A 24,938-nucleotide genomic window follows, 5' to 3' on the forward strand; every position below is an offset into this window, starting at 1 on the left:
TTGGGAATTGCAGATTTTCCCAGTCATGGAAAAGTCTTGGATGGCAGCATCATTCCAGTCCCCTGTTGATCCCAGACTCACAGAATTCCAGAACCACAGAATTCCTGACTCAAAGAACCACAGAATTCCAGAATCACAGAATTCCTGACTCAAAGAACCACAGAATTCCTGACTCACAGAATCACAGAATTCCAAACCCACCAAATTCAGAATTCCTGACTCACAGAACCACACAGTTCCAAACTCACTGAATACAGAATTCCAGTCTCACAGGACCACACAATTCCAGACTCACGGAACCACACAATTCCAGAGTCACAGGATTCCAGACTCACAGAATCACTAAATTCCAGAATCATAGAACTCCAGAGTTCCAGACTCATAAAATTCCAGACTCACAGAATTGCAGAATCTCAGACTCACAGAATTTCAGACTCACAGTCTCCCAGAATTCCAGACTCACCGAGTGGGAAAGGCTGGAATGTTCTGCAGTGACCTTGGTGTTCACTTCAGTCCCACTGAATGTTTCCCATTACTGTGAAACAACATTTCCAGGCCCTTCATTCCCCAGGAAATCCTCACCTCAATTCCAGCTGAGCCAGCTCTGCTTTGGCTTTTGGGGGTCTTGAGATGGGACCCCAGTGGAGTCCAAGCCCTGGCCCAACCTGCTGTCCAACCTTCTCCACCTTCCCCCACGTCAGTGCTGCCCAGCACTGGAATTATGTGCAGAAGGGAAGACAAAGTGATGCTTTAAAGGCCCTCCTGGTGCATCCCTGGAAAAGAAGCTGGGCTGGGTGGGAACGGTGGGCTCGAGTTTGAGCCTGAGGTTCAGGAGCTGTCTGGGTGCTCCAGCCAGCACAGGGAGGGTAATCAGAGCAGCTGCCAAATAAAGAGATTAAATAAGAGATGTCAATACCCCTTTTTGTCCAAATCAACAGCTGGGATGCACCACATCCCACCCTAGAGAGGGATCCTGGGATTGAGCTCTGGATTCAGCTCCGGATTCAGTGCCCAAGGTTCCCTGTCCCAGCTTTTTATTGCCAGTGTCCAAAAAAACCCGTGGATGTGGCACTTGGGGACATGGTTTGGTGGTGGCCTTGGCAGTGCTGGGTTGGTGATCTCAGAGGGCTTTTCCAACCTCGCTAATTCCAGGATTCTCCACCCCAGGGATGCTCCATGAAGGTGTAGGAGAAATAAAACCACCAACCCGCAGATAAACCCCCTCCAGAACAGCTTTGTGATGGTTCCTGCACAAATAACTCAGCCAAAAAAAAAGGGGAAAACTTATCCCTGGGAATGTTCTGCTTGGAAGATTGGAATTGGAAGATTCTCTTCTGTTCCAGTCTAAAGTTATTCTGTTTGAAAGTGATGAGAATTTGGAGCAAAGGCAAAACTCTTGGTAGCTTTTTATGTCTTAGGAAAGCAGCACCCACAGGGAAGGTGGATTGTATTTCATTCTCCTTCAGAAAATGGGCTGCTTTGGGATCCTAATGAATTCCTGGCTGGGTTTTCACTGGATACCTGTTAAAATAGCATTTATAGTTCATCTGAGAAAAAAAAAAAACCAGCCTGTATTAATTTTTAAACTGCTTTCCACTACCCCCAAACCCTTCCAACAAGATTTATTTTATTTTATTTTATTTTTTTTACTGCAAAGAGGGTTAAACTTGAGCTGGCAAGGAGAAGTGAACCCCAGTTCAGCTGGGAAAAGCCAAATATAAAATCAATCTGGGGGAATTAATATGGCACAGCTGGGGGGGGTGGTTGAGGTGTCTGGAGTTTTTTTTTTGAGGTGTCTGGAGGTGGAAGAGCTTCTCTGGGTTGGGTTAAGCCAAGAGAGGGTGGTCAGAAGAGCTGGTTTTATTTTCAGTTGTGATTTTATCAGGTGGTTTAAAAGGGTTTTTGCACTTCCATAGGATTCCTTTTGACCAGAATTACCTCAGTGTGGAAAAAACCCAAAACAAACAAACAAAAAGGGCATATTCTTGTGGTTTCTGAATATTCAGCAGCAGGGAACGAATGTTGATCGTATCCCAAACATCCCAGCAGATATTTCCAGGGATGTGAGTGTGGGGATCCTCAGAGCCCTTCCCAGCACCGTGGTCACACACTCCCTGCTTTAAATCAGGTGACATCACCCCCATCCCTGGGAAAAGCTGCAGCAGTGAAAGCTGAGGGTGTTTTCCTTGAAAAATCCCACCTTCCCTCTCCACCCAGAGCAGATAAAGGTGGGATTTGCTGGAGCTTCCTGGCAAGTTCAGCCTCCCATCCATCCAAAGGTGAACTTTGGGTTCATTTCAGCCTCGCTGGAATTTTTCCAATTGCTCTGGGTCAGCATTTTGGTTTTCCAAACAAATTGTCACCTCTGCTGCTTCTCTATGTATTGTAATATGATGAATGTTAATGAATGCACGTTTCCTATACATTATTTTAAAATGAAAATATGTATTATAGTAGTATGAATGTTAATTAATGTGTGTTTTATATTTAGTCTAAAAAATAAAAGAAATAAAAATATTTATTGTAATGGTGTAAATGTTAACTAATGCATGTTTCATATGCATCATTTAAAAATAAAAATATGTGTTATAATATCATGAATGTTAATGCGTATTTTCTATGCATTATTTAAAAATAAAAATTTGCACTGTGATATTGTGACTGTTAGAACCTCAAAATCCCAGGATCCCAGGATCTCAGGGTCACAGGATCACACAATTCCAGCATCCCAGAGCCCCGATATTTTTAGTCCTTCGTTGATCCCCCGGTGCAGGAAGCCTGTGTGGGATGTGTCCTACACCACTTGCAGATGCCCCAGCTTGTGCTGCCCAGGACTGGTTTTTCTCCTGAGAGCCCTCAAATCCTGTTTCCTGGAAAATGGGATGCTCAGAAACCCAGGATCGAGGCTCCTGATCCCTCCCCACCTTATTTACCTGGTCTGAAACACCCCAGAGACAGAAACCACGTGTTCTTCTCCAGGAAATCCATTTCCCAAACCTTCCCAAACCTTCCCAAACCTTCCCTTCCCAAACATTCCCTTCCCAAACCTTCCAAACCTTCCTTTCCCAAACATTCTCTTCCTAAACCTTCCCAAACCTTCCCTTCCCAAACCTTCCCAAACTATTCCTTCCCTTCCCAAACCTTCCCTTTCCAAACCTTCCCAAACATTCCCTTCCAAAACCTTCCCTTCCTAAACATTCCCAAACTATTCCTTCCCTTCCCAAACCTTCCCAAACCTTCCCTTCCCAAACATTCCCTTTCCCAAACCTTCCCTTTCCCTAAACATTCCCAAACCTTCCCTTCCCAAACCTTCCCAAACCTTCCCTTCCCAAACCTTCCCAAACCTTCCCTTCCCAAATCATCCCAAATCTTCCCAAACCTTCCCAAACCTTCCCAACCATCCCTTCCCAAATCTTCCCTTCTCAAACCTTCCCAAACCTTCCCTTCCCAAACATTCCCTTCCCAAATCTTCCCAAATCTTCCCAAACCTTCCCAAACCTTTCCAAACCTTCCCTTCCCAAACCCTCCCTTCCCAAACCTTCCCAAACTATTCCTTCCCTTTCCAAACCTTCCCAAACCTTCCCTTCCCAAACCTTCCAAAACCTTCCCTTCCCAAACATTCCCAAACCTTCCCTTCCCAAACATTCCCAAACCTTCCCTTCCCAAACATTCCCAAACCTTCCCAAACTATTCCTTCCCTTCCCAAACCTTCCCAACCATCCCTTCCCAAACCTCCCCAAATCTTCCCTTCCCAAACCTTCCTTTCCCAAACCTTCTCTTCCCCACCACCTCTAAATCCCTACCAAGTTAATCCTGTTGATAAAATTGGGGTCTCTATCACTGAAGAAAGAAGTCAGAAATTCCAAAGGAATTAAATGTTAAAAATGAGTGCAAAAGAAATTTGGGACAAAGCTGTGGAGTCGCCACCCCTGGAATTGTTCAGACAAGGAGAGGATGGGACATTTTCCAATCTGGTTTAATGGAAAGGGGGGATTGGGCTGAAGGTTGGACTTGCTGATCTTGGAGGTCTTTTCCAACCTTAGTGATTTATGGCTTTCCTCAGACCTATAAAAATTCCACAGAATAGAACTTTCCAGAGGGGAAAAAACACCAACAAACCTACCATGTGGCTCCCCTTCCCTGCTCTGTTTGCTGTGCAGTTCAGAGCTGGGACCTTGTGCTTTTGAACAGTGACAAAAATTGAATTGAGCCAAAAATTAGGGAGTTGCTCAAGTGGTTCCCACTTTGGGAAGCTCTTCCCATCCTGGAGCCTCCATGTTCCCCATGAGGGGGGTGGGGGGAACCACAAATAAACTGATTTTTTTGGTGTAACCCAGGATTGGGGTTTTTATTTGCTCTGCAGTTAAACTTTTCCTCTGAGGACAAGGCAAATATTTGTGCTTGGGGGGGGGCAACACAAACACCTCCTCCCCAGGTTGGGGCACGGGGAAGGTGGGCACAGGATGGGATGTTTTATGGGCCATTGCTCCAAATCCTAGGGATTAAAGTTAACCCTAAAAAGACATGTCATTAATTTTATTCTGGATCAGCTTTTCCTCCTGGTTCAGGACACTCTGCATGAAAGGAATGACTTGGCCCAGACATTCATTGGAGGGGAGCAAGGATTCAGAATTAAATGCTGGATGTTTAACATATAGGGAGGTAATGTTCATTAATTAAGAGGATTCTCATCCTGAAATACCTATTAAGGCATTAATAATTCAGCTGGGATGGGAAATTTGCCTGTCCAAGTGTCCATGTGGTGAATTATGTATGAAAAGGGCTTGGGCTCTTTTTATACATATAAAAAATCCCCTCTAAGGCAAATTACAGGTTACTTTGGATTGTTCAAACCTTATAAATGTTTATTATAAATAGTCACTGGAGGAGCATCAGGCCAAGCCTGACAGTCCCACCTGAAGATGGCTGGATGGGTTTAGTGGAACAAAACAGCTGGAGCTGCAAAATGCTCTTGGATGTGGGACAAAGGAATCCAGAGAACTTGATTTCAACTTGACACTCCTGGCACGGGGATCAAATTCATTGACAACCTTATTTGGAGTCGTCAGGGATTCAAGGGGCTGGGATCAATTCCCAGCTCTGTAACATCCTGCTCTTATAACCCACCAAATCCCTGCATTTCTCGGGGGTTCTGGTCACCATCTGGGAGCAAGACACTTTTTGCTTGACTCATCTGCTGAATTCCTGGAGCAGGAGCCAGAAATCTTCCCAAATTGCAGCGTTGAGCAAAAGCCATTGACCTGGGCTGGGCTGGGGGGACTTTCTGCCCAGCTTTGGTGGAGCTTCCTCTGCCCCTCTGAAGGTACCAGGGTGAATGTGCCAGGTGGCACCACAAAGCTGCTCCTGTCCTGTCCCTCCTGCCCAGCCCTTGGTGTTGGCCCTGTCCGTGTTCATCCCCAGGAAGCAGGAGAAGCTGTTCTGGTCAGCACCAGGATGGTTGGATGGAGTCCTGGAAGCTTTTTCTTCCCCTTTTCCACATGTATTCTTTCTCCTCCTTCTCTTCTTCCTCCTTTTCCTTCATCTCCTTCTCCTTCTCCTTCTCCTTCTCCTTCTCCTTCTCCTCCTCCTTCCCTATCTCCTTCCCCTCCTTCTCCTCTTCCTGTTTCTCTCTTTTGGTGCCCAAAGAACCAGTTCAAATGTGAGACTCCATGATTAATTTGGAGCCATTTCTGGACTCAAGCCAGAGCCTTAATCACAAAGTGGGAATTCCAAGTCACCAGAATACCTGAAAGTCCCACAGGAGATGAGTTTGTTTGTTTCTTTATTTCAAGAACAGCTCAGGAGTGACAGCAGGGTGACACTCAGGCCTTACTCACCCCTGCCAGTGCATTTCCTCTGGGAATGGTGAGTCACTTTTGGGATGGAGCCAGGGATGCTCCTCTCAGGTGGCTCCAGAAGGTGTCCTGTTGGATAAGCAGCAACCACAGCCCCTCCAGGGGCTCCAGCACTAAAACCCCTGCTTGGATGAGAGAGAAAAATGCATCATCATGTGGTACCTTCAGCTGCAAGAGGGTTGGATCATTCCCACAGTTTAGCTGGGAATGTCAACACAGATTTTAGGGAATACTGGAATTTTTATTCTTTTTTTTTTTTTTAATAAGGTTTTCTGACTCTCAGGATTTAATTTCTCAAATTTCACCTTGAATTTCCTCTCGAATTTTAACTGTCTTAATACTCAAGTTCAATCCCACCTGATGGAATTGTCCCACAGGAAAGAGGTTCTTAGATTTTGGGGTTTCAGTTCATTCAAATCCTAATCAAGGGGTTTAATTTCTTGTCACATTTTGTGTCCTGGGAAGACAAATGATGTGAACAACCCTCCAGGCTCATTCACTAAGTTGGTGGCAGGTCTGTGACTGGAACCAACCCAACCCAGCAGAGATTTTCCTCTCTCTCTTTAATACAAATTCCCTCTTTTTCAGGAAAATTTGTTCCAGAATATACAAGGAGCAAATGGGAATTCAAGCAGCAGTCTGAGCTCCTGCTCTCACTGTTCCCAAGAGATTCAATCTGGGACCTGATGCCCTTGGATGGACAGAGACCTTTGACTTTTGCATTGAGCTTGAACCTCCTCAGGGCCAGTTTTGTCACCCAGGGCCCAGCTGCCCTTTAGCTCCCACAGCACCTTTCCCTGCCCACCTTCACCCCCTCCTGGTGTCCCATCTCACACCAGGAATGTTCATGGCCCAGCCTGGGATGTTCTGCTCGACAGCCCCAGTTCCTGAGCTCAGCAGCTCCGAGGAGTTTGGGGGGGCTGATTCCTTGGGTTCATCTGTGTGTTAAGCTGGACTTTACCCTCCCCAGGCAATGAAATGCAGATTTTTTTTAGCAACCAGCACTTGAGCAACTGGTTAGTGAATTGCTAGACACTGATTCACCTCTTCTGGACGTGGATTTGTTCCAACCAGTTTAACATCTCCAGGCCAAGCTCAGTTAAAACTTGCTGACACCTCACAGAAACGAGGGATCGACTTTCTGTGTCAAGGCTCTTCTGGCCACGTAGCCCCTCTGGTTTTTTCAAGGCTATCTGCTGGGATTAAGGGTCTTGATGCTTATAATCCTCTGAAATCATAAATTCCTTCCTTTATTACCTTCCTAGAAATTCTTGGACTTGGACTGTGGTGTCTTCAAGTGGAGTCTGAGCAGCAGCAGGGGATGGGCAGTAAAACTGGGATTCATTTCACCTAAGTTCAGCCCTGGAGTTGTCCAGCTTAAATCAATCCTTTGGAGGCTTTGGAAAAAGAGGACAACACTGGCTTTCACTCCTACCCAAAGATGAGCACCTGAAAGAGCCTAAAAAAGCCCCCTCGAAGGGCAAGTCAAGAATAAAATAAAGAAACGTGGGCACGGATCAATTTATCACATCCCTTGGGAGAGGAGAGGAGAAATCCCAGCCATGGCCAGCCTTACCCCGGCCCCCAAACCCAGCCCAGAACCTCTGCAGTGCAAACTTTGCGCTGCAAAACATCAGCTGTGCCCAACAAACAGAGCAATCGACGCAGCAGCACGCGGGGCAGGGACGCTGCTCTTGCACAAGGAGCCTCTTGGTGTTTTGCCATTTGGGCTGGAACAGACTCAAAACATTTCCACCCTCCTGGAGGGGGAAACATTTCGGTTTAGAAAGGTCAGCTTTTCATCTGGACACCCAGGGTGGCACCCACAGGACCCGAGGAAATAAATGCTCCCCTCTCGGTTCGTGTTGCCCGTGGAGCCCACACGGAAGATGTCGCTCGGAGCTCCTCTTTCCACCCTGATCCCGATTTTTTTTGGCAGGGACCTCCTCTAAGATGCAGAGCGTTTCTTGCCTTTCTCCCTCTGTTGCTCCACGAGCTCAGACAATGGGACAGAGCTGCCAGTGGGATTCCAAAGTTGTCTGTGCCTTCGTTTCTGGAATAATGGGATGCAGCTCTGGCTGCTCTCCTGCCTCTGACCATCCAGGCTTTCCTCCTGCAAACAGCTGCCATCCCACTGAAGGACCGGCATTCCAGGCCCAGGGGGATTCAGTGCTCTGAAGTCACGTGAGGGGGCAGGGAATGTTTAACCTGGAGAAAAGGAAGCTCAGGGAAGACCTTTTGGCTCTTTCCAAGCCCCTGAAGGGAGGTCGTAGCAAGGCGGGGGTCGGGCTCTGCTCCCAGGGAACAGGGACAGGAGGAGAGGGAACGGCCTCAGGTTGGGCCAGGGGAGGGGCAGGTGGGACATCAGCAGGAATTTCTGCCTGGAAAGGGTGGTGAGGCCTTGGCAGGGGCTGCCCAGGGAGGTTTGGAGTGCCCACCCTGGAGGTGTCCCAGGGCACTCAGTGCTCTGGGCTGGGGACAAGGTGGGGATGGGCACAGGGGGGGACTCTGTGACCTTGGAGGGCTTTTCCAACCCCAATGATTCCATGATTCCATGATTCATGAGCTACCCATGTGTGTCTGCAGCCTCTGAGAGACCCTCTTAGCCCCCACATCCCCCAGCAGCTCTGGAATGCCGAGCTCAGAGCTGTCCAAGGGAGGAGGTTTTTCCCTTGGTTTCCCTGGGCTTTGATCAGGCCCAGGGAATCCCAGGAAACCTCTGGGATTCTGGGACTGCAGCACCTCAAGGCACTGCCTGGTCTGCAGCTGCCACTCCAAAGGGTCTCCTTAAATCCCATGTCCCCTCTGGCAGCCTCCCATGGATAGGTTGGACAGCACAAGATACCTCAGGAAACACCAAATGTCTTCATTTAGGGAAAGTGATTCCACTCCCAGAGTGGATGGATTTATTTAGGATAAGAGTTGGCACTAGATGATCTTTAAGGTCAGGTTGGACTGGGTTTGGAGCAACCTGGGCTAGTGGAAGGTGTCCCTGTCCCTGGCAGGGGGTGGGATGGGATGATCTTCAAGGTCTCTTCCAACCCAACCCATTCCACGGTTCCATGATCTGATCACCCCCTGCCTCAGAACAGCCTCAGCCATCCCCAAACATCTTAATTTCATTGTTTAGCCACAACAGCCTAAACTGACATTTCTGATTTCCCCCTGGGCAGGAAAGGATAAATTTGCACCAGCTGAGAAGCTGGAAAATCGTCCCTCAACTGGGATCAGATGGAGGAAACTGGAGATAAGGAGCAGAGAGAAAGAATGAACCTCCTCTAGCCCTCAGCATGGGTGTTGATCCTTCCAGTTAACCCATGGATTTATTCCTTTCCCAGCCCTGCACACGGGGAGAGATCCCAGACCCTGCTGTGAGAGGAGTTTGGATGCGAAAATCCCATTTTTCCCGAATTTAGGACCTCTTTTCTGACCACATCGACGCTGCAAGAAAACTCCCCGAGCTGGAAATGGTGATTTTTCAGCCCAAATGGAACCTGTCACTCCCTTCTGCTGAGGCAGCACTTTTTAAACCTGAGAAAAAAAACCTTTGAACAGACCAGCTGGAAAATGTTCCTGCCCTGGGAATGCCTCAAATCCTGGCAAAAAAGGGAATCTTCCAAAGGGGTTTCTTTTCTTTCTCTATCCCCTCCTTCCTTTTTTATTTCCTCATTCTGCTCCTTTATTCTTTTGCTTGGCTGAGGGAGGTTGTTGGAATACCAGAGCCAAATTCCACCTTTTCCTTAGGCAGCAAAAAAATTTTATGGGGTGTAACTGCACAGTATCCTGGTGGATTTGCTGGATGGCCCTCAGGAAGTGTGGAATGAGCTGAAGGAGCACCAGGATCTCTCCAGCTTCCACCTGAAGGAAGCAAGTTTGAGGAAAATCCTAATTTACAGCCATCAGGTGTGAAAAAAGGGGGAATAAAATAAATAAACAAATAAATAAATAAACAAATAAATATATATATATATATAAAGGAAATACTCAAACTGTTTGCAATTATTTAACAACATTTCTGGTTTTGCTGAAGGGAAGGAGAAATTCCAGGGTTTTCTTATCAAAGTGTTTTCATCCTACAAAGATGTTCAGGAATTGCACTGAGACTCAGTTTAATTCTTAATACAAGGGGTTTTTTAATGGAAGTTCTTTCTTTCCAACACAAGTTTTTAAGGTGGTGGGAAATTCCACGAGAGCAGCAGGAAAAGTTGCATAAATCAGTTCCATTTTAAGAACACCCTTTTAATATAATAAAACAATTCCTTTGTAAAATCTTCCCTGCTCACTTGTTGATTTATTACTTCCATCTGCTGAAGGTGATGGATCCTAAATTCCTATTTATTCCTATTTATTCCTATTTATTCCTATTTATTTCTATTTATTCCTTTCCTAATGCCTGGCTGGAGCTGTTTAGGAGCCTCTTCATAAAATCCAAGGAGTTTCTTTATTAAAAATAGCATTTCACTCTCTAAATGGGAGAAGTTCATTCCAATCCCTCAGCTTGGAGGAGCTGCTGTTGGATGGAGAAGACATTTACCTGAGAGTCATCAACCTGAACTCCTGACAGGGTTAATTAAGGCATTTAGGGGGTGTTTTTCTTCCCAGGTTGTCTCCTTTCGAAGGGAAATGTCCAATCCCTCTTTCTCTGGGCCTTTTCCATCACTGAATTTGCTCAGGGACAGAGGAGGGATTTTCCTCTGAGTTCTCCCAGGAGTTTTACCCTTTCAGGTGCTGAATTTCCCTCTGAATTCTCCTGGGAATTCTCTCCATCCAATTTTGGTCTTCCCCTACGTTTTAGAAGCCCAAGACAACAACAACAACAACAACAACAGCAGAGAACAAACCAAACCAAACCAAACCAAACCACACACACCAAGGGAAGAAAATCCAAACTCACCCAGATTTCAGGGCGTAAATGATGCTTTAAACCTCTCTGGTGACATCCCTTCCACCTTTGAGTTTCTTATTTCCACTGTAAATGAAATAGTGACATAAAGTGCTAAAAAAAATCCCAGTGAGAGGGGTTTTGTCTCCATTTCTGCAAGGGCAGCTGGAATTTTACCGTGTTCCTTCCAGCCTGCAAGTGCTGATGTGTTTTTTATGTTGTTATTGTATCCCTGTGATGATTTCTTTCAGGGTTTATGTTATAGGACAGCAGGAAAATAGCCCCTAATCATGGATTGCTTCGAAATAATTGGATCCTTCGTTGTGCCTGCACTGATTGACGCTGAAAAATAAAGGGTTGGAGTTTATTTGCCCCCCAATTTCACCTGATGGAGCCCGGAATTTTCCATCAGAAATGTCATTTGTCCGGCCATCCCCTCGGATAAAGGACTGAAAGAGCAGCCAAGCCTTTTTTTTTGCTTCAGGAAAGAAAGGCCTGAGGAGATCCAAGAGCTGGAAACAAAAACCACCTGAGTTGAACACCAAAATATACCTTTTTTAGCAGCAGATTTTCAGCCAGTCCAACCTCCCAGGCCAGAGGCAAAGCCTTGCTCTGGATTAGGTGCCTTTCCCACACCCCAGGAGGGGATGTCAGGGCTGGGATAATCAGGGAGATGCTCCAGGAGTGGGGAGCAACAGAAAGGGGCTCCATGAATCCCAGGACTCATGGAAACACCTTCCCAGGCTCTGTGGGACAAGAATTAGTGCTGGGATTACCTGAGCTGGTTCAGATTAGTCCAGATTCAGATTAGTCCAGATTCAGACCAGCCCTGCCAGATTCAGGCTGGTCCTGCCCAAACCCAGGCAGAGGGAAGGAAGGGACAAGTCCTGAGCCCACAATTTTTAATATTCCCTGGAATTTCCAGGTGAGCAGCCAGTGAGGTGTCACCCAGGGGCCAAGGCAGAGGGATTGGCTCTGCAAGGTCCACGTGCAGATGGACAGGAGGCCTGGAGGACTTTCAGACAGGAGTGAACTTGGTTGGAGGGGGAGTTTTCCACTTGTCCTCCTGGAAAATCACTTTTTGTTCTTTTTTTCTTTCTTTCTTTTTTTTTTTTTTCTTTTACCCCAAAATTGCTGATCCAGCTCAGATGGAAAATGCACCCTCTGGAGTCTCCTGTCTCCAGCAGCACCAGGGATGGATAACAACTGGCCAACACACTGCCAGTTCTTGGTAGCACCACTCCTACCACAAGAACAGCAGGAAAAACATCTGCTGATGTTTTCCCACATATCTCCCCAGTCCTCAGTAACCCCCAACTCAGTGACCTCTTAGTTTTAAATGCCTGGAATGTTTTTTTCCTTGTTTTATCTAATCCCAGTTTGAATCCATGCAAACAAGATCCTGTACAAGGAGTTCCACAGCTGTGAAGAGCCACCTCCTTTGGTTTGCTTTGTGAGTATCCTAAAACTCCCAGTGCTGGGCTCCCAATTCCTGTAAGGAAAAGGACCAAAAATCACCACATCATGGTGGTCTTCATGGATCTACTTCCCATCTGTCTCTCTCCCTCCAAACTCCCAGTGCTGGGCTCCCAATTCCTGTAAGGAAAAGGACCAAAAATCACCACATCATGGTGGTCTTCATGGATCAACTTCCCATCTGTCTCTCTCCCTCCAAACTCCCAGTGTTGCGCTCCCAATCCCTATTAGGAAAAGCACCAAATCACCATTTCCCAGTGGTTCTCATGGATCTAATTCCCATCTGTCTCTCTCCAAATTCCCAGTGTTGTGCTCCCAATCCCTATTAGGAAAAGCACCAAATCACCATTTCCCAGTGGTTCTCATGGATCTACTTCCCATCTGTCTTCCTCCAAACTCCCAGTGCTGTGCTCCCAATCCCTATTAGGAAAAGCACCAAATCACCATTTCCCAGTGGTTCTCATGGATCTACTTCCCATCTCTCTCCCTCCAACCTCTTTTCTGGGTTGAAGCCTCCAGCAAGGTCCCACTGACAACCCCGGGTCCAACCCGACCACCCAAAAAATCACCAGGGCTTGAAGTCCCCGCCACTCGTGGGCGGATTTTGGGCTCACAGGGACGCAGGACAAAGGTTGAGGAGCTTCCTGGAGCGTTTCGGGAATGAAAGGTGCCATTGAAGGCTGGGAGCGCAGGAATCCCGGGAGCAGCAGCCTCACAAAGAGAGCCTGTTCCCCCCTCCCCTGCTCTCCCCGCCAGCCCCGCAGGTTTCGGGCCGTCACCTTTGAACGCTTATCAGAGCTCCAATGGACTGTGAACTCCAGGGAAAGCTCCCCCCGAGGCTGTTCCCGGGAATCCCTGCCCTGCTCCCCGCGCACGCTGGAGATCAATCGGAGCTTTGGGAGGGCGCTTTATGGTCCCAGGGAACAGGTTCCAAGCTCAGCAACTGCAGGGAAAAAAATTATATTCGTCTTCATCTCCCCCCGGCCTGAGTCAGCAGCCGGTGATAAGGTGATTCCAGCTGCTTTCATCCCGCTTTTCCTGCCTTCCAGCCTCGTATCTGGGATTAAAAGCTGAGTATTCCTTACAAAGAACGCCTTGTGCAACTGGACACAGTCAAAGTTCAGAGGGTCCCTGGAGCTGCGGAGCGCTGGGATTGATGCTCCCGGAGCGGGAGAGAGCGGCCCATCCATCCCGCGGGAATTCCATCCCTCGTCCCCAAACTCCCGGCGCGATTCAGTCCCCCCGCCGGAGCTTCTCCAGCTGTTTTAATTCCCATTAAACCCGCCTGCCAGCAAAGGATGTGTCCCCGCTATTTCCAGGGTGCAGCTGGGGAAAGGGAGGCGGCGTGGCCGGGATCAGCATCATTTAAGGGATGGATAATCGGATGGATAATCGGCTCCTTTTGTCCCAGTGCTGCTCCCACCTCTCATCCCGTCTCCCGCCAAGCTTTCCCAAATTGTTTTGGCCCCCTGGCAATTCCAGAGGTTGGTTGTTTTTTTTTTTTCCCTTGCTCACCTCTGCAGTTTGCAGGGGAGGGGGAGAGGGAAAAGGAACGTGAAAGAAAAGGGGAATAAAAAGACGTTTGGCATGTGGAGAAAAACCTGCAGGCTCGAGACACCCAGGGTAGGGATGAGGTTGTTCAGGGAGGTGTAGAAATCAGGAAGGGCAACTGTGGGTGAGGTCTGGTGTAAAACCTCTCAGCTCACACTGCTGTCGTGGAAGATGGAGCTGATAAATCAAATAAAGACCCTTCCCAGGAAGGCAGAAACTCTTCCCTGGAAGAGACTCCCCCCTGGAAGTGTCCAAGGCCACGTTGGAGCAAATTGGGATAGTGGAAGGTGTCCCTGCCCATGGCAGGAGGGACTGGATGGTCTTAAAGGTCCCTTCCAACCCAAACCATTCCAGGATTCCATGGGATGGTCCATGAGCTGCCTGCCTGAAACCATACCCTCAACCCCCCAGGCCTCACCTCCCTCTTCCCCCAAAGCAGGAACAAACCAGACCAGGGAAAAGCTGGAATTCCCTGCTGTCCTAGGGAGTGTTTGGCCAGGTCAGGCTCTCACCTCCAGCTCTTCAGGAGGATTCTCTGGATGTTCACTCACTGATGAATTTTCCTTGTCCTGTCACAGGAGCTCCAACCTGGCCTTGGACACTTCCAGGGATCCAGGGGCAGCCACAGCTTCTCTGGGAAACCCATTCCAGTCCCTCCCCACCTCCCAGCCAAGAATTCCTTCCCAATATCCCACCTATCCCTGCCTTCTGGCACTTCAGTGAGCCAGGAGAGAAAGGACAGAAGGCTTTTAATCCAGGATGAGGTTTCAACTCTAAAGTGTTCCCATAGCTGGGAAGAAAAAAAAAAGAAAAATCCAGGGAGAGGAAAGTTTTATTATTAAACTGTGTCAAAATTACCTACCATTGATTCCCAATAGCCACCATTTCTGGCCAAAATTTTTCTGGCAGTTTAAATTGATGATGCCATTATTATTATTATTATTATTATTATTATTATTATTATTATTATTATTTTCCCTTGGAAGCTGATTTACATCTTGAGAAGGATCTAAACGTTTGGAGAGGGTTTTTTTAAGAAGTTGGAGAAACACATTTCAAGCCTTTGCCATCCCCAAGGGGCTCCTTAAACCAGCAGCATTACAAAGGCTCCTTTGAGCCCCACATTCCTCCCTCCTTCACCATATCCACGTTCAGGGAGACAATCTGCAAGGAAACCAAAAACAAAGGATGTCCAAATTACCTTTGCCTCCATAGGAATATAAGGCTGGGACACATCTCCTAAGGGGAATGGAGTTTTCCAGTAGGAAGGTTTCCAAGTATGGGAGCTCACACACACCAGGATGCATCATCCCAAACAAAAAACAGGACAGGCTGAATAATTCACCTCAAAATAAGCTCCCCTGGTAACCAGAACACACAGTGTTTGGGGGTGGGGGGAGGTGACAAAATCATTTCCTGGAGCACCTGCTCCAAACCAGAGTTCTTGTCTGACCTTGGAGAAATCCCAGTTCCCGAGGCTGGAAAGGCCTAAAGCTGCAGGGGTGGATTTTCTGTCCCCTCGGGAGTCAAACAGGGACCCTCTTTTGTGCAGGGAAAGTGTTGGAGAGGTTGATTTGAGATCATGGGAATGGTGAAGGTGTCCTGGCACTGGGTGTCCCTGGGCAATGATTCCCTGTGACTTTAGGGAACATCTCAGGCTCCCTGTCCAGTCCTCACCCTGAGCTCCAGCTCTTCCCAGAGGATGGAGAGGGAGATGAGCTGAGCAGGGTGGAATCCAGGGAAACCCCTCCTGTGGATCTGAGCAGGGTGGAATCCAAGGAAACCCCTCCTGTGGATCTCAGCAGGGTGGAATCCAAGGAAACCCCTCCTGTGGATCTGAGCAGGGTGGAATCCAAGGAAACCCCTCCTGTGGATCTGAGCTCATCCACAGCAGTGGCAGAAACCTCCAGGAGCCATGCTGAGCTGGGAAAACTTGCATTCCTATGGAATCCAAGAGAGGGATGTGGACTGCCCATCCTCCCTCGGGCCTGGATGGAGTGGCTGGGAGAAGGGCTGGAAAATCCCACCTTTGCTGGAGTGCATTTGGAGCTCAGCCCTGCAAGGAGCTGCAATTCCCCCCCTCCCAGAAGGGAACAGGCAGGGAGGAATGGATCATTCCCACACCTGGCAGGGGTTTGGGTTGGGATTTGGGAGCCCTGAGCTGGGAGTTTGTTTTGCTTGTGGAGAAAGAGGACCCAAAACCTCTCGGTGTTGGGCTCAGAGGCAAATTCTAACCACGGAGATTCTTGTGGAAGGGTTAAACTGGGAGCAACCCCCTTCCTGTGCAGCCTCAGCTGCTCAGTCTTACCTGCCTTTAATAATAAAGGATTTGGGGGAGGAATACCAGCCCAGAGGCTCCCAAATGCAGTTCTGTACCTGACTGGATACAGATGAGGGGCCAAGGCCTGGATGTGGTCACTCCCTGAACAGCAGGCCCTGCTTTATTGACCCCACTCCTCCTGGCAGTGGCATATATATATATATATATATAACTTATTTTATAAATAGACACACAGATATGAGGGTTTCCCCTGCTTTCCCCCCTCTCTCCAAGAAAAGACCCAGCAAAGGAGCCGTGATGGGGCCCCTGAAATTTTGCAGTGGATTTGTTTTCCCCCCTCTTTCCTTCTCCGAGCACCTACAGAGCCCTGAGTACATATTTGCTCAGTCTGCCCCACATTTAAACACACACAGATGTTGGGGGACCCCTGGCTCCCCCAGCCCCCCTCAGTGAGCAGAAAGGAGCCAAATCCCAGGACAGACCCCAGCAGAGGTGAAAATCCCCACCTGGAGATTCCCAAAGGAACCCCTCTCAGCATCCCCCCACCTTCCCCAGACCCCTTTGCCCAACAAATATCATTTCAACCCCTGCTGCAAGAGCTGGAAAACCACATTTGGGATTAACTGGAAGGGGGAAATGGAGTGGGGTGGGGTCGGGTTTTACGGCTTTTAAACCCCCCAACCTTCAGCATCCTCCACCCCCCTCTCCTCAAGCACCGCCTCGCCGGAGGGAATGGGGTGGGAATGGGGTGGGAATGGGGTGGGAATGGGGTGGGAGGGATGGAAGGGATGCAGGACCGACCCTCTGTCCCAGGCTGGATACGACCAAGGGGAGAGGTGGGGGGGGGGGAAGGGGGGAATTTTATACCTGCCCCTCTGGCCGGGAAGATCTGCTGGGACTGGCAGGGACAGGGTTTGGAAGCAGAAGGAGCAGGAGGAGGAAAAGATTGCATCAAGAGCACAACTTTTTTTTTTTCCCTTCCCCAGTCTCTCTCTCTCTCTCTCGTTCACAGGAAGCCCTACTCTACCTTAGCCTTGGAAAGAGCCCCTTTTCATAAAATTAGCTGAAGGCACCTATTCAGAGCCATGGGGCTGTGAAAAAAAAAAAAAAAAAGAAAAAAAAAGAAAAAAAGTCAGCAACAAACCGACTGTAGAGTTTGGGTTGAGTTTGGGCTTTTTTTTTTTTTTTTCTCTCTCTCTTCTTTTTTTTTTTTTTTTTTTTCCCTTCGCTCCAAAAAAATAAGACAGAAATGCTCACAGCTCCACTCGGCGAAAACCTGATGTTTTTACCGTCTGCTCCCTGATAGATCCAGAGAGGAGGGAGCTTGGGGTTTTTTGTTTTTTGATTTTTTTTTTTTCTTTTTGCTCTCCGTGCCGCCTTCAGCTCCGAAATATCCGCTGCTACTGCGAGGAAAGGGGGAAATAAAAGGGGAGGAAAAAAGGAGGGGGGGGGGGAAGCAACAAGCACCCCAAGTTGATTTTTAAAGCCCCCCAGTGAGTGAACGCGGAGCTCTGTGTGTGTTTGCCCGCTCGAGGCATCCTCGGGAGGATTTTTAGCCCCCTCCCCTCCTCGGTTCTCCTCCCACGATGGAAAAATGATAAGGGGATGGATCCTGGAGCCCGCTTTCAGTGCCTGAATAAGCCCCCAACAGCTCGGGGTATTTTCATTTTCTAATTTCATCTCTTCTGCCGCGTGGTTTTATGAATGAAACTTCCTGGCGGAGCTGGGTGTAAAATCCATGCCCTGAAATTCGGGAAAAGCGGGGAAATCCAGGCTGGGAGAAGGAGGGGGAGGAGACCTGATGTGCTCCGGGGGGCTCAACCCCGGCAGCTCCAAACCCCTTTCCCGGGTTTCCAAGAGGCTCCTGCCGGGATAGGACAGAGAATTCCCTGCCCACGTGAGTGGAAAAAAACTAATCCAAATAAAATGATAATAAAAATCAACCCCAACGCCGAGGATTTCGGAGCATGGAGTGAGCGCAAAGCGCTTTTGCCGCGGGGAGGGGGGGGGGGAGAAAAAGCTGAAAAAAGAAAACCAAAACTAAAATAAACGACGTAAAAAGAGTGGCAGAGAAGCGGGGGGAGCGATTTTCACCCCACGCTTTCACGCCGTGCTCAATCGGCTTTTTGAAACTGCAGCTCCTCGGAGCCAGACAGGGAGAGAGAAGCGAAAAAAAAATTAAAAAGAAATACCCATTTATCCCCTAAAATTCGCTGCGAGCTGGAAGGCTGGCAGAATAAACCTATTGTGGAGCTCTGCACCACGCCGGGATATCCGAGCGAACCCCCCTACACTCACACACACACCCCGAGTCCCGCTGTTGGCGAAAAGGTAATCGCGGAGCTCCACGATTTCCAAGTTTTTGGCTTTTGGGAACTTTGGGATTTGTTTGCACGAGAGAGAAAAAAAAATAAAATAAAAGAGGTGGAGGGGGGAGTTTGGGGTGGAGTTTTTTTTTTTTTTTCGCCCCCCTGTCTGAAAGCTAAAAGATAAAATTACTGGGGCTAAAAATAAAGCGGTGGTTGAAGCTTCCCCCACCCTCTCAATCTCCCACCCCTCCCTCGCCTTCTCCCTCCTCCCTCCCTCCCTCCCTCTTTCTCTAACTCCCTCCCTCCCTCGCTCGCTCCCTCTTCGCTGTGTGTTTGCGTTCGACAAAGAAATGGTTTGAACTTCCCCCTGCCTCATAAAAGGGGAGCGGAGGAGCGGGCGGGCCAGATGGATGTGATTGTCCCGCAGATGCCCGGCGAGGAGCGGCGGCCGCGGGGGCTGCGGAGCTGAAGCGGCCCCCGCTCCCCCCTCCATGGGCTCCTCGGCCGCTTTTTGGGAGCTCCCCGCCGACCCAGCCATGAGAAAACGGAGCAGAGGACCGGCCATCCTCCTCGTCATGTGCCTTTCTGGCTGAAAAAAAACCAAACCAACACAAACAAACAAACAAACAACAAAAAAAATAACACAACCCCACACCAACCCAAACCTCTGGAAGCAAACAAACAATCCAACAAAATTCTGGAGGGGGTGGCGTGGTGGGGTGGGGGGGGGAGCGGGAGGGAAGGAGAAGAAGGAGAAGGAGAAGAAGGAGAAGAAGGAGGAATCAGCTGCGCTGGAAGAGCTCTCGCCCTCCTGCTTTTCCCCGAGCGAGCTTGGATGCTGGAAGGAGCCTCTTGGATATGGGATCATATCTGGTTTCTCACAGCCTGGGTTTGCTGCTCTGCTGCTCCGTGCTCAGTTCGGTCTACGCTCTGGTGAGTGCCGATTTTTCTCTTGGTTTTCGCGGCGTGCTGGGGGCTCCTCGCCGTCTCCTTTCCCGTGTCAAACAGCGGGATGAAAAAGCTGCTCGGGTGTGTTGGTTTAGGTTTTTTTTCGCAGCCCGGTGGTTGTTTCACTGGCAGGCACTGCGTGTGCACTCGGGCTCGCAGTTGGGCTGCAGCAGATGGAATTAAAATGTCTGAGCTTCCCCAGGAGTTTGAATCACTTGGAAAGCCCTCTGCACAGAACGTGTGCACTTTGACAGGGACCAGTGTCTGGGGATAATCTAAAGGCACCTATGGGCAAAGGACAACTTCTCCTTCTTCCTTTTCTTTCTTATTTTTTTTTTAATTTTTCTTTTGCTTTTAAATTATTTTTTAATTTATATTCTTTATTTTTCCTTTCACTTTTTCTTCTTCACTTTAATTTCTATTCGTTTTTCTGTAATTTTTTTCTTTTCCTTTTCCTTCCCTTTTCTTTTCCATATCCCTATTCCTTTTCCCTTCCACATCCCTATTCCTTTTCCCTTCCACATCCCTCTCCACCTCTCCTCCCTTCCCTTTCCCCTTCCCTTTCCCCTTTTCTTTTCCCTCTTCTTCCCCTTCCCATCCCCTTTTCTTCCTCTTATCCACCCCCTCCAGACAATTTAATTTTCGTTTAATCTCCTTATACTACAGATCTCCCTAATCCCAGTGAAACAGTGCCTTCTTCTGTGGGATTAAATTTGGGAAGGGCCTCAGAGTGCAGGGCTCACCCTCAGTCCCCACTCAGGACCGTGACAGTTGTATTAACCCTTTGCTCCTTGGCACCATCCTCACCTGCTCCTGCCCACACCAAGAGAGAATATCTTTCCAGAGGTAGAAAAACGGGATAAATTCCCTCAAAACTGCCTTGCTGGTGGTGATGGAGAAGGGAGTGGGATCTCCAGACCCTCCCTGTGCAGCCCCAGGTGGTGTCCAAAGCCCTTATGAAGTCATGGGACATGTCCTGGGGAATGCCACCAGCCACTGATCTTCTGATGGACATCCTGCTGTGCCAGGAGCTTTCCTTGCCTTCCCCATGCCTGGAATCCCCATTTCTCCAGGCTTTCTGGCACAGGAAGGGGCACATCCACCTCCTGGAGCAGTGTCTGCTCTCCCTGAGGATGGAGATGTGTTTGAAAGGGATTGGCATCATCTTCCCCCCTGGTTCCAGCCAGGTCCTGCCTGAGCCTGCAGGAACCACCACCCTGGGCCCTCTCCCTGCCTTTGGAAAGGACTGTTTGGGACCTTGTGCAGGGCTGGGAGGGGGGATTTCCCCCACACTTCCAGCCTTGTGCTGGAATTCCTCAATAAAAGAGAAGAACCAGCCCTTGGAAAACAATCCTTGTCTCAGTCCATCCCTGTCAAAGGTGCAAACCAACGTTCCAGAGCCCAAGGAAAATTGAGGGGAACTGGGAGAAGCCCTTGCAGGTTTGTTGAGGTTTTTTAGTGATGGTTGAGGTTCCTCCTCTTTGTGGGGTTGGAGCAGCATCTCTGGGAGCACTTTGGGGTAATTGGTGACAGGGTGGGTCCTGCAGCACCTGCTCCCCCCCTCCCCAGCCCTGCTGCTGAAGTCAATCCCAAAATCCCTGCTATTCTTGCTGCTTTTGGTGTCTCTGTTGGCACTGGTGGAAATCAGGTTTGTAAATGAGCCAGATTGGAGCCCAGGAAAATTCAGGACCCAGCAGACACAGGCGAGGCTGCAAAGTGCATCTCCAGTGCCATTCCCTGCTCCCAGTACACCCCAGTGCATCCCAGTACACCCCAGCACATCCTAGCACATCCCAGTACCTCCAGAAGGTGCAGAGGAGCAGCCACTGAACCAAAAGCCTCAGTGTTCCCGGTGGATATTTTAATTCTGACACTCTGGGATCCCAAGGGATGTTCCCAGGAGCTCTGGGAGGTGACAGGGGCTCACAACCCGGGGAGTGCCCTGGGTGAGCTGGGCCTGGCCATCAACTGGGAACAGCTCTCCAAGAATCACACAGGGGCAAGAAAGCCAGGAGATTTGGTGGGAAAGCACAGGAATATTTGCACTGCTGCATTCCCACAAGCCTGAGCCCCTCAGCCTTGCTGAGTCTCGGGGGTGCCTCCCCAGCTCGGGATGTTCTGGGATTTTATGACGCTGATTTAGGGTCTGATTGAAGGTCCTGCTGCTCAAAACCCCGCAGTTTAATTGGGCCCAGGCTGAAGTTCATGTTTCAGGCACTTCCCTGGCTTTCCAAACCCCTCTTGCCAGCAGAAGGCCTTGCCAGGAGGTTTATAAAGTTGTCCTGATGATTCAGGAGCTGCAGAGATGTTGTGTGTCCCCCCTGGCATCCACTGAGGCAGGAGAAGAAGGTCATCCCCGGGTCACCCCACTGTCCAACGACTTGCAGGGTGCCTGGAACCTGATTTTTGGGGGGGCTGCCGTTGTTCCTTCCCCTGACTAATGTGATTTTTAAATGAATTTTGGAAACACAGCGTTGGGTGTTGGGAACACATCTTGGTAGATATGAGGGAAGAAGGGTCACACATGTACTGGCAGTTTGCTTAAAGGGTCTGAGGGGTGTCCATGAAGTCACCAAGTGTCTCTGTCTCTCAGGATGAACAAGCAGAAATCACTGGGAGCAAGAGCAAGAAAGATGAGGCAGCAGGGGTTTAATTTAGACTCGGCTCAGGGGCAGCTTCAGGCTGAGCTCAGAGTGGTACCCGAGCAGGGCAGAGCAGAGCTCTGCTGTGGGCTTGGAGTCAGGAGGGTTCCCGCAGACAGAAGCAGCTCCAGGGCACAGCTCCTCTGTCTGGGGTGGGAAATCTGGAGCCTTGGGATCCGTGGCCCTCGTTCCCTCCTTCCTGGGAGCTCCCAGCTGGGTCATGTTGGAGCTCGGGGCTGCTGATGGGGCAGGGCAGGGTGAGGAGCCCTGAATGTGGAGCTGTCACTGCTGCTGTTCCTCCTGCCAGGATTGAGTCCCTTGGGAGCCAAAAGTGTGGGATGAGAGCCCCACGATCCCGGTGGGATCAGCGTCCCTGTGCCAGGCTCCCGGGGGCACTGAGAGGGACAGAGGCTGCCTTTGAGGGGGGTGAAGTCTGGGGTGCAAGCTCTGCCCTGCTCCAGCTCCCCTGCCAATCCAGGGAAGTCCTTCCCCAGCATTTCTTTGGGAATAGCACGAGCAGCACCTGCCCGAACAGGGACTGGGATTTCATGGGGATCCAGTGCTTTGTGCCCAGAACCTGACAGGGTCACGGGGTAAATTTGGGTTAATTCTGCTCTTTGGGTCAAAGACCAAGGACTAGCAGGGCTGGCCTGGGCCAGACAGCCCTGCAAACGTGGGATTGAGGAGAAAACTGGGAAAAAAGGAGCTCTGAAAGGAGGGTCCAACATCAACAGAGCACGGGAGAAGCGAGATGTGGGCACAGTGACCTTACCTGAAAGGTGCTGGGATTGCTCCCTGTGGAAAAACCTCCCTGTGCCAGTAACACTTGGACTCAACGATCCTAAAGGTTTCTCCAGTTAAATTCTGTGATTCTGTGTCCCACTCCCAGCCAAAAACTCTGTGGTTTGCTCTGCTGACCCCGTGGGTTTTCACTTTGTTTACTCCTTTTGCCAGTCCCAGCCTGGGCCCCCCAGCCCTGTTGTCACTGGGGGAGATATCCTGAATATTAATATTAATAATAATAATAATAGACCAGCCTTCTGCAGGGCTCTGGAGCTGAGTGCAGCAATGGGCTGAGCTCAGTGTGAGTCGGGGATGAAGTAGGAGTGGGGATGAAATGGGAGCAAAAAGGACCCCCAACTTTACTGGGGGGGGATCTTACCATTCAGCAGCACTTGGTGCTGCATTTGAGGGGATAAATTTTGGCAGCAGAACGGCCTCATTGCCTTTTTTTGCTGCAGCCTGTGGTTCCCCAGCCCTGGCCCCACTCAGGCTGCCTGGGCAGCGCTCAGACTTCCCTCTGCTTTTGCAGAGAAGGTACAACAACCCCCTGGAAACCCAAATCCCAATCCTTAGGGGTTGGGAAGCCTTTCTTGCAGCCATAACCCAAAGCAGGGACAAGCAGGAAGGTCCCAAAGGAGCTGCATCCACCCCATTCCTGGTGTGCTGCCCAGAGCAGCTGTGGCTGCCCCTGGATCCCTGGAAGTGTCCCAGGCCAGGTTGGAGCACCCTGGGCTGGTGGAAGGTGGCCCTGCCCATGCAGGGGGTGGCACTGGATGATCCTTCAGGTCCCTTCCCACCCAAACCATTCCAACACTGGAGCTCAGGCAGCAAAACCGGATTAAGGAGGTTCTGTTTTCGCTCCTTGACTTGTTTCTTATTCCTCATTCCTCTGATCGGCTCCACATCCCCATAAATCAGGGAACAGCAGTGATTTGAAGTGAAATGATTTACAGCTGGAAGGGAAGCAGAATAATATTCTTCCTCGGAACAGAGCCCGTAATAAAAAGAATAACGATAAGAAAATAATCCCACAGAGAGAGCCCACAAATCCCAAGTAGCTGAAGTAACTTCATTAAACCAAGACAGGCTCCAAGTGCAGGCAAACAATGTCTGAAATGTTCTTTGCTCCCCACACGCTTGGGAACGTGCCCATCCCTGCCCTGTGTGTTCCTGCAAGATGGGGTTGTTGTTGTTGTACTTTGGGATCACTGATACCGTTGTAGAGTGGACTATAAACCACGCTGGTGGAAAAGGGAAAGCAAACAAGCCTTTGCATCGGGGCAGTTCCAGGCTCTGGGTGGCCAAAAAAAGCCCGTCCAAGCCTGGCCTGGGCAGGCTGGGCTTTTGTGCTCCCAAGAGGGGGAAGGGGGGTCAAGGCTGGAGGAAACCAAAGCCCAGGGGGGTGGCTTTGGGGGCCAGGCAGTTGTTGTTTGCTTTGTGGCCTCCTGGAAATAGCCCCGGGGGGAGATGTTTTGGGATCAGGGGGATTAGAGCGTCTGCAGGCCCTGGGGGATCCCCCCCAGGCAGCTCGGGCAGGGACAGCTGGTGCTGCTGCCACGGCCCCTGTGCTGCCATCCCTTTGGGAAGGGGGTGCTGGCAGGCTCAGAGCCATCCCACAGCTTTGGGGCTCCTGGTGTGCCACGGCTTTGCCTCCTGTCTCCTCTCCCCGGGCTCACCAGGGACTCTGCTGGCTCTGGGATTTCCCTGCTCCCGGGAATCACAGCTCTGAGCCCCTCAGTTGGGATCCACCCTGGTTTGTGGAGTTATTTGTGGCACAGACACCGAACTCATCCTGCTGAAACCCCAAATGATGGGTCAGACTCTGAACACACCACATGGGGTGAGGGGTAAAACCCCTCTCCTGGCACGGGGAGTGTCCAAGGCCAGGTTGGAGCAACCTGGGACAGTAGAAGGTGTCCCTGCCCATGGCAGGGGGTGGGATGAGCTGGGCTTTAAGGTCCCTTCCCACCCAATCCAAGATTTTCTGATTCTTTCCCTGCAGTCAGTGGCAGAGCTGTGGCTCCAGGAGGGAATAGCAGAGCTGGGGCTGGAGATGCTCCCAAGCGAACCCCACCTGCTGCTGGGTGGCTCCATCCTCACCCCACGCTGGGATGAAGTTGGACACACGTCCAGGTGCCCACTGGGCTGTCACCTTTGAGCCCTGGCCCCTCCAAACCCCCTCCCCTCTGACCCTGCATCAAAGGGAGAGGC

The 24,938-nt window shown here is 49.9% G+C and overlaps 1 protein-coding gene and 1 long non-coding RNA gene across 3 annotated transcripts in view; one reads left to right on the forward strand and one right to left on the reverse strand.

The window, feature by feature from the left end:
- Positions 1 to 1,154: 1,154 nt before the first annotated feature.
- LOC126637121 (uncharacterized) lies at positions 1,155 to 11,524 on the reverse strand. 2 transcript variants are annotated; one of them, XR_007628210.1, is made up of 4 exons: positions 10,750 to 11,524; positions 7,113 to 7,252; positions 5,838 to 5,980; positions 1,155 to 1,547 (listed from the first exon to the last, which is right to left on the reverse strand). It is a non-coding gene; the product is annotated as an uncharacterized LOC126637121 (long non-coding RNA). The 2 variants fall into 2 exon arrangements; XR_007628211.1 differs by lacking the exon at positions 1,155 to 1,547 and adding an exon at positions 5,639 to 5,746.
- A 7,553-nt stretch (positions 11,525 to 19,077) lies between these two features.
- The window catches only part of PTH1R (parathyroid hormone 1 receptor), an 85,761-nt gene continuing 79,900 nt past the window's right edge, over positions 19,078 to 24,938 (forward strand). The window contains exon 1 of the mRNA XM_050309785.1: positions 19,078 to 19,287. Within this exon, the coding sequence (XP_050165742.1) occupies positions 19,213 to 19,287 (75 nt within the window). The 5' untranslated portion in view covers positions 19,078 to 19,212. The remainder of the gene's footprint in view (positions 19,288 to 24,938) is intronic.

This window comes from Myiozetetes cayanensis, unplaced genomic scaffold, assembly GCF_022539395.1.
Source record: "Myiozetetes cayanensis isolate MyiCay16 unplaced genomic scaffold, myiCay2020 scf1, whole genome shotgun sequence".
Lineage (NCBI taxonomy): Eukaryota > Metazoa > Chordata > Aves > Passeriformes > Tyrannidae > Myiozetetes > Myiozetetes cayanensis.